The sequence below is a fragment of the Megalobrama amblycephala genome, linkage group LG17 (genome assembly GCF_018812025.1).
Source record: "Megalobrama amblycephala isolate DHTTF-2021 linkage group LG17, ASM1881202v1, whole genome shotgun sequence".
In the NCBI taxonomy this organism is placed as follows: domain Eukaryota; kingdom Metazoa; phylum Chordata; class Actinopteri; order Cypriniformes; family Xenocyprididae; genus Megalobrama; species Megalobrama amblycephala.
The window spans coordinates 29,121,628-29,130,617 of record NC_063060.1 but is presented as its reverse complement, the minus strand read 5'-3'; the positions used below and the strand labels follow the sequence as shown (position 1 = coordinate 29,130,617).

Below are 8,990 nucleotides of genomic sequence, written 5' to 3'. Positions count from 1 at the left end.
TGCCAAGGCCAGGTGCGTTTGAGGAAAAGTAGTGTAGGCTATAGAGAGGAAGTTTTGTTGCACATACTGTACAGTGACCACAACAATCTGGACGCTTCAGCCACAAGTCTTTGCATTACATAATTTATTTGAAAGAAATATAGCACACCTTTAAGCTAAACATTTCACTTAAATATATTTGTTAGGTTTCAAATGATCAAACAATGGATCAAACCAAATTCCTCACTGAGAAAAAATAATAATAATAATAATAAAATATAATATAACAGCCACACCAGCTTGTTAAAAGAATGAAAAATACTCAAAAATCATTAAGTTAGTTATGTTTGTTTGCTTTGATAGCTTTTTTTTTTAGTGTCTATATATTTTTTTGGGGCAACTGTATCATATAAAGTCAAACTGACAAGAAAGCCAAAGTGTCAGAAAGACGAAGAGAGACAGAGCTACAGCTACAACACAGAGCGGCAGAGATCTTTGGCTGAAATCAGAACTAGCCCAGATTTCAAAAATGTTTTCAGTTCTTCAGTTCTTCACAGAATTGTTTTTCTCTGAGAAAAGGAACACCAGTTCTGACAAAGGACAACATGTGAAACCTAGAAGAAAAAAACTATAGCTGGTCTTTTGGCCTAACCATTTGAATAAGAAATTAATTTGGCACAAACCAATTTTATCATGAATACTAGTATGTAAGAAAGTCTAACATTAAATGCATATACCATTCAAAAGTTTGGAAACATTACTATTTTTAATGTTTTCGAAAGAAGTCTCGTCTACTCATCATTTGATCAAAAATACAGTAATATTGTAAAATCTTATTACAATTTAAAATAATGGTTTTCTATTATAATATACTTTAAAATATAATTTATGTCTGTGATGCAAAGCTGAATTTTCAGCATCATTAAATCCAGTCTTCAGTGTCACATGATCCTTCAGAAATTATTCTAATATGCTGATTTATTACAAATGTTGTGCTGCTTAATATTTTTTTAATACTTTTTTTCAGGATTCTTTGATGAATAAAAAGTTTAAAAAGAGCAGCATTTATTTAAATTAAATCTTTTGTAACAATATACACTACTGTTCAAAAGTTTGGGGTCAGTATTTTTTTCTTTCTTTTTTTTTTTTGAAAGAAATTAATACTTTTTTTCAGCAAGGATGTGTTAAATTGATAAAAGTGATTTATATTGTTAGAAAATAGTTCTATTTTGAATAAATCCTGTTCTTTTTGACTATTTATTCATCAAAGAATCCTGAAAAAAGTATCACAGTTTCCAAAAAATATTAAGCAACACAACTGTTTCCAACTTTGATAATAACTGAGTATCAAATCAGCATATTAGAATGATTTCTGAAGGATCATGTGACACTGAAGACTGGAGTAATGGCTGATGAAAATTCAGCTTTGCATTACAGAATTTTTTTTTTTTTTTTTTTTAAGTATATTAAAATAGAAAACCATTATTTTAAATTGTAATAATATTTCACAATATTACTGTTTTTTTCTGTATTTTTGATCAAATAAATGCAGGTTTGATGAGCATAAGAGACTTCTTTCAGAAACATTAAAAGTAATAATGTTTCCAAACTTTTGAATGGTAGTGTATATTTATATTTATGTAAATTCAATATGCATTTGTATATGTCCTTTTACTTTTTAGAAGAGTCATTAAGCGTAAATGACATTTCCTTCATGGAAAATCTGAGTCAAAGAGGAACTTTCAACAATGATCTGTACGGTTCATTTCCTATCTATCAATGTCTTGTTGCAAGAGCAAATGAAGTTTTGTAACCCTTAATGTCTCAAGCAATGACAAAGAGTCTAGGAAAAGGTCCACACAGATGTTCATCTCTAGAAAGCATCAGTCCTTGCATTGCTTTAAGCTTTTAATCCTAAATCTGCCTTTGTGGGTCTAGACAAATGGAAGATTCTGGTGCAAATTTCTGATGCTCTTACCAAAATCAATAACCCTAATCATCCCATGACAGTCGCTGACAAAAGAAAAAATAGACCAATTCTGCTGATCTGGGTTTCATGCGATAATGTGTAAATGCTGTGCATCCCAGGAAAGACATACGTGCAACAGGTTGGACAGGGATTCTGAGGGACCATATGAGGCTAAGTTGGACTTGTCCTGAGAGGGCCAGTCAGATTAAAGCACAGGCATCTGCTCTGTAATGGTACAACGACTTGTTTTTATGTTTATCAAGATCATGATATGCCATAGAGAATAAATACTCCACCATCATGCTCACCAAAGACTTCTAATCCCATTGTAGTCTAATATCTCAGTCAGTTTCTTTATGTAAGTGAAAAAGACAGCATGTGTCTGATATTAGGTGCAGTGGACTGGACTCTTTCACTCCTGTTTAAATGTCATAGTGTTGGCTTTCATTAAGCACATGATGGATAGCCAAAAGCCTTCCAAAAGGGCAGAACTACAGGTCTAGAACATACCATGGGAACTTGATAGTATGCAAAAGAGATTTAAAGCTCAAATAAAATCTGCAGTACAGTTTCCTGAGCTGGCAATATTGTACAACTTGAATGCTGTTTTGAACTGCTTTACTAACGGTTCTACAATAAATCAAGCCTGTGTTCTTGAGGAACTTCTGCTGAACATGCTGATGGTAATACATACTATAAAATTAGAAAGGTCTGTCTAAAAACAGAGCAGACTGTAGGCCAGTTGTAAGTTTGTGAGAATGTGTCTAAGGGTTTATTTTTCAATTTGATTTGCTCATTGAATGTCAATTATATAGGCCTATATGTTTAACTATTGTCCCCAGAAGCTTGCTACGTCTGATTAAAAACTCAAATGAAGTCCTCAAATGAAAAAAAAAAAAAAACATGAATAATGTTGTTATTATTTTAAAATGCACAATCAGATGCAAATATGAATTCCTTAATATGCTTAGCCTACAGAATTCTGTAATCTTTATTTAGCAAAATAAATCACATAGCCAAGAATGACAAGACTTAGCTAAACAAATGAATGTTGCAATCTCAACGAAGTATTTATTTCCTATTAACGCCATCTAGAGGTATTGTGAAGCCATAATATAATAGCGTTCCGTCCGGAACTAACAATTTCATTTTGTTTCCCACGGACTTTTTTATTTTACTGGACCTCTTTCTTGACAGCAAGTTGCATGTGAGTTCAGTAACGTTGATGTTTACATTAAAGTTATCTCAGAAGAGCTGCGGCCTAAATGCATTTGAAGTAATAACACCTAAAAATACTCTCTTATGAATTTATATAAAAAATTAAATACTAGCCTTGGAAATGTAGCAGTTATTAACAGACCCGTAGCTAAGCTGCACTCTCCGTGCATACTGAAATGAAAAGTGATGTTGTGTTTACACAGTAAACCATGATAGGAGTGGAGGCTGGACTCTACATCGGATCTGTGTCCGATGTGAAGGATGCTCAGAGCCTGACAGACGCGGGTGTAACGCACATACTCACCGTTGACTCAGAGGAACCTTATGTGACTGGATTCCACACAAAATTTGTCCGAGCTCTGGATGATGCGTCCACAGATCTCCTGAGCAGGCTGGATGACTGTGTCAGCTTTATATGTGAGGCTTTCAGCACACAATCTGAGTCCAAATCACCAGCAGTTCTTGTGCATTGGTAGGTTTAACCATTTAACGTTCACAAGAAACACTATAACAGTGTATTAGTTAATATACATTCAGATATTCACAAATGTAATAAATTAATGATGCTAAATAAAGTAAAATGTTGCATTTTCATCTATATCTCTTCTAAATATATAATTGAACAACTACTGATTAGTTTGTTTATTCATATGTAAGTTGTAAGAAAGTGTTTTAGTGTCTTATCTAATTAATATATATTATATTTTTAAGAAATATATTATATTTGATTTTAAGAAACTGGGATTCAACTGTTTTTCTTGATTTTTATTTATTTTTTGCAGCCATGTAGGGCAAAGTAGAAGTGCTGCTGTTGTGACTGCTTACCTGATGAAAACAAAACACCTGAATTTGCAGGATGCATATTCCAAACTCCAAAATTTAAAACCAGATGTTAAGTGAGTGTTTTTCATTATTTTTTTCTGTGACGGCACATTTGTGAAGAGCATTATTATTGAACGATGTTCCTCTCATTTTCTCAGAATGAATGAAGAGTTTCTGGACCAGCTGGCACTTTATGAATTAATGGACTGTAAAGTAGACACCACAAATCCTTTATACAAACAGTTTAGATTGAAGAAAATTACTGAGAAATATCCAGGTATGTACATACTTGAGCTTGCTTAACATTTGGTAAATAAGTGTTAATTTCAACTTTATACACCCATAGTTAAATGGTCTATATATTTATTAAATACACTATTTAAAGAAATTTACCAGGGCTTATATTAAAGTCATGTATTTTGATCAATTCAGAGCTCCAGAATGTGCCGAAAGATGTCTTTGCTGTTGACCCTGCTCAAACCCAGAATGCAGAAGCTGTATACAGATGTAGAAAGTGCAGGTAAAATATGTTTTTATGTACTGTATTTTTTTATACATCGGCTGAAGTCGGTCACCGTGATTTTGCCAAGAAAAACATATTCCTGGATCAACATATTTAGTTGATCCTGGATCAACATTCCTGTCCAAAAATGTAGTCTTAAAGGATTAGTTCACTTTAAAATAAAAATTACCCCAAGCTTTACTCACCCTCGAGCCAAAGCGATGTGTTTTGTGTAAGAAAAATATCCATATTTAACAAGTTATAAAGTAAAATATCTTGCTTCCGCTAAACTGCCTTCCGTATTCAACTTACGAAGAAAGTATAAAACACTTGCAGTTCAAAACACTTCAGCTACATCCTACGCTACGAAGTGTAACTGATGTGATATTTTACTTTATAACTTGCTAAATATGGCTATTTTTCTTAAGAAAATGCATCACTTTGCTTCAGAGGGCCTTTATTAACCCCCTGGAGCTGTGTGGAGTATGATGGATGGATGCACTTTCTTGAGCTTTAGACTCATTGGTCCCGCTCACTGCCATTATAAAGCTTGGATGCATCAGGATATTTATTAATATAACTCAGATTGTGTTCATCAGAAAGAAGAAAGTCTGTATACCTAGGATGGCTTGAGGGTGAGTAAAGCTTGGGGTAATTTTCATTTTAAAGTGAACTAATCCTTTAAAGGTGCCCTAGAACTTTTTTTTAAAAGATGTAATGTAAGTCTAAGGTGTCCCCTGAATGTGTCTGTGAAGTTTCAGCTCAAAATATCCCATAGATTTTTTTAAATTCATTTTTTTAACTGCCTATTTTGGGGCATAATTAGAAATGAGCCGATTCAGGGTGTGTGGCCCTTTAAATCTCGTGCTCCATGCCCCCAGAGCTCGCGCTTGCCTTAAACAACATAAAAAAAGTTCAAACAGCTAATATAACCCTCAAAATGGATCTTTACAAAGTGTTCGTCATGCAGCATGTCTAATCGCATGAGTACAGTGTTTATTTTGATGTTTACATTGATTCTGAATGAGTTTGAGGCTGTGCTCCGTGGCTAACGGCTAATGCTACACTGTTGGAGAGATTTATAAAGAATGAAGTTGTGTTTATGCATTATACAGACTGCAAGTGTTTAAAAATGAAAATAGCGACGGCTCTTGTCTCCGTGAATACAGTAAGAAACGATGGTAACTTTAACTACATTTAACAGTACATTAGCAACATGTTAACGAAACATTTAGAAAGACAATTTACAAATATCACTAAAAATATCATGTTATCATGAATCATGTCGGTTATTATTGCTCCATCTGCCATTTTTCGCTGTTGTTCTTGCTTGCTTACCTAGTCTGTTGACTCAGCTCTGCACAGATCCAGACGTTTTGCCCTTGTTTAATGCCTTTCATAATGTTGGGAACATGGGCTGGCATATGCAAATATTGGGGGCGTACACCCCGACTGTTACGTAACAGTCTGTGTTATGTTGAGATTCGCCTGTTCTTCGGAGGTCTTTTAAACAAATGAGATTTATATAAGAAGGAGGAAACAATGGAGTTTGAGGCTCACTATATGTCTTTTCCATGTACTGAACTCTTGTTATTTAACTATGCCAAGATAAATTCAATTTTTGAATCTAGGGCACCTTTAACCATATCCCCTAAACCTAACTCTACCCATAACTTATCCCTAATATCAGAGGGAAATGACAGATGAATAACACTAATGAAGAAGCACCTAACCCTGGCTGTAAGCCTAAGCTTGACATAAACTGTAAACCTCAAATCTGATTGGTAGAGTGGAATGCTGTTCCAGGAACAGCAAAGATGTTGATCCAGGAACATGTTGTACTTGGTGAAATCACGTTCACTGACTGAAGTCATAACCTGCAGTTGTCTTTCGTTCCCAACAGACGCACACTTTTCCGTCACTCCAGCATTCTCAGTCACTGTGTGGGAGGAGGAGCCTCTGCGTTCTCTCATAAGAAGACGAGGACAGTGAGCCCTGCAGCTGAAGATCAGAAACAGTGCACATCCTACTTTATAGAGCCGGTGCAATGGATGGAGCAGGCCTTACTAGGTGTTATGGATGGACAGGTAGTATCTGACTGCTTCACACATCTGGACACGCAATTAAACAGAATTATCATAACATTGTTCCTATATGTCCATTTACCTTTTTTCAAGTATGTATTTTTAACTATTGCAAAAGTTAAAGGGTTAAATTTAAGATTGATAATTGCTAGAGGTTGTAGTGGCTATGCAATAAATGTGCCATTTTGTTTCTCTGTGGGTGTTTTTAATATATTTCAAAGTAAAAGCTTTTGTTAAAATCTCTCTTGTAGCTTTTGTGTCCCAAGTGCAGCTCAAAGCTGGGCTCGTTTAACTGGTACGGTGAACAGTGTTCGTGTGGGCGCTGGGTGACACCGGCCTTCCAGATGCACAAGAACAGAGTGGATGAAATCAAACACATCAGTATATCTGCACTCAAATGACCCACAAATAAAGATCTGTATTGTATGCTCAGAAATTTTTGTGATTCTTGGTGTGTTAAGTTGAAATAATACATAAAAATAACAGAAATACCACGTGAAATGCCCTGTGCTTCACTTTGATTGTAACTTTGCTTAAAAGTTGTGTTATGTTATATTATATTAGTTATATTTCATCTATACTACCATTCAAAAATATGGGGACTTTTAAAAAGTTAGGCTCACTTTTATACAGTAAAAAATTTAAATTTAAAATAATTTAAAATAATTTTCTGTTTTAATCTATATAAAAATGTAATTTATTCCTGTGATGGCAAAGCTGAATTTTCAGCATCATTACTTCAGTCTTCAGTGTCACATGATCCTTTTGAAATCATTTTAATATGCTGATTTGCTGCTCAAGAAACATTTCTTTTTATTATCAATGTTGAAATCAGTTGTGCTGCTTCATATTTTAGTGGGAACCGTGATACATTTTGTCCAGGATTCTTTGATGAATAGAAAATTCGAAACAGCTGACATTTATTTATTTTCTTATGAAATTTATGTATTTATTTTCTTACATTATAAATGTCTTTACTGCCACTTTTGATCAGTTTAATACATCCTTGCTCAATCAAAGTACAAATTTTATATTCAGAATATATTTTATTAGACTTGTATGGTTAATTTAACTATATTTTAATTTAGGGTTAATTTTTATTTGGATAAACTTTTGCATTCATAAATAAAGATTACATGTACAGGTGCTGGTCATATAATTAGAATATCATCAAAAAGTTGATTTATTTCACTAATTCCATTCAAAAAGTGAAACTTGTATATTATATTCATTCTTTACACACAGACTGATATATTTCAAATGTTTATTTCTTTTAATTTTGATGATTATTATAACTGACAACTAAGGAAAATCCCAAATTCAGTATCTCAGAAAATTAGAATATTGTGAAAAGGTTCAATATTGAAGACACCTGGTGCCACACTCTAATCAGCTAATTAACTCAAAACACCTGCAAAGGCCTTTAAATGGTATCTCAGTCTAGTTCTGTAGGCTACACAATCATGGGGAAGACTGCTGACTTGACAGTTGTCCAAAAGACGACCGTTGACACCTTGCACAAGGAGGGCAAGACACAAAAGGTCATTGCAAAAGAGACTGGCTGTTCACAGAGCTCTGTGTCCAAGCACATTAATAGAGAGGCGAAGGGAAGGAAAAGATGTGGTAGAAAGAAGTGTACAAGCAATAGGGATAACCGCACCCTGGAGAGGATTGTGAAACAAAACCCATTCAAAAATGTGGGGGAGATTCACAAAGAGTGGACTGCAGCTGGAGTCAGTGCTTCAAGAACCACTACGCACAGATGTATGCAAGACATGGGTTTCAGCTGTCGCATTCCTTGTGTCAAGCCACTCTTGAACAACAGACAGCGTCAGAAGCGTCTCGCCTGGGCTAAAGACAAAAAGGACTGGACTACTGCTGAGTGGTCCAAAGTTATGTTCTCTGACGAAAGTAAATTTTGCATTTCCTTTGGAAATCAGGGTCCCAGAGTCTGGAGGAAGAGAGGAGAGGCACACAATCCACGTTGCTTGAGGTCCAGTCTAAAGTTTCCACAGTCAGTGATGGTTTGGGGTGCCATGTCATCTGCTAGTGTTGGTCCACTGTGTTTTCTGAGGTCCACGGTCAACGCAGCCATTTACCAGGAAGTTTTAGAGCACTTCATGCTTCCTGCTGCTGACCAACTTTATGGAGATGCAGATTTCATTTCAACAGGACTTGGCACCTGCACACAGTGCCAAAGCTACCAGTACCTGGTTTAAGGACCATGGTATCCCTGTTCTTATTTGGGCAGCAAACTCGCCTGACCTTAACCCCATAGAAAATCTATGGGGTATTGTGAAGAGGAAGATGCGATATGCCAGACCCAACAATGCAGAAGAGCTGAAAGCCACTATCAGAGCAACCTGGGCTCCCATAACACCTGAGCAGTGCCACAGACTGATCGACTCCATGCCAC

The 8,990-nt window shown here is 35.3% G+C and overlaps 1 protein-coding gene across 2 annotated transcripts; it reads left to right on the top strand.

The window, feature by feature from the left end:
• The first annotated feature begins 3,009 nt into the window (after positions 1-3,009).
• On the top strand, positions 3,010-7,010 carry dusp12 (dual specificity phosphatase 12). 2 transcript variants are annotated; one of them, XM_048163332.1, is made up of 7 exons: positions 3,010-3,155; positions 3,370-3,638; positions 3,949-4,062; positions 4,147-4,265; positions 4,421-4,508; positions 6,394-6,577; positions 6,826-7,010. In XM_048163332.1, exons 2-7 carry the CDS (start codon positions 3,376-3,378, stop codon positions 6,973-6,975), a joined length of 918 nt encoding a protein of 305 aa, XP_048019289.1. In that variant the 5' UTR covers positions 3,010-3,155; positions 3,370-3,375; the 3' UTR covers positions 6,976-7,010. The 2 variants fall into 2 exon arrangements, with proteins under 2 accessions (XP_048019289.1, XP_048019288.1); XM_048163331.1 differs by having other exon boundaries at positions 3,115-3,224.
• The last annotated feature ends 1,980 nt before the right edge of the window (positions 7,011-8,990 follow it).

Coding starts and splice junctions, on each gene's coding strand:
- dusp12 (XM_048163332.1), top strand. CDS start 3,376: ATGATAGGAGTGGAGGCTGGACTCTACATCGGATCTGTGTCCGATGTG. Junction 4,063..4,146: donor AATTTAAAACCAGATGTTAA/GTGAGTGTTTTT, acceptor TCATTTTCTCAG/AATGAATGAAGAGTTTCTGG. Junction 4,266..4,420: donor AATTACTGAGAAATATCCAG/GTATGTACATAC, acceptor TGATCAATTCAG/AGCTCCAGAATGTGCCGAAA.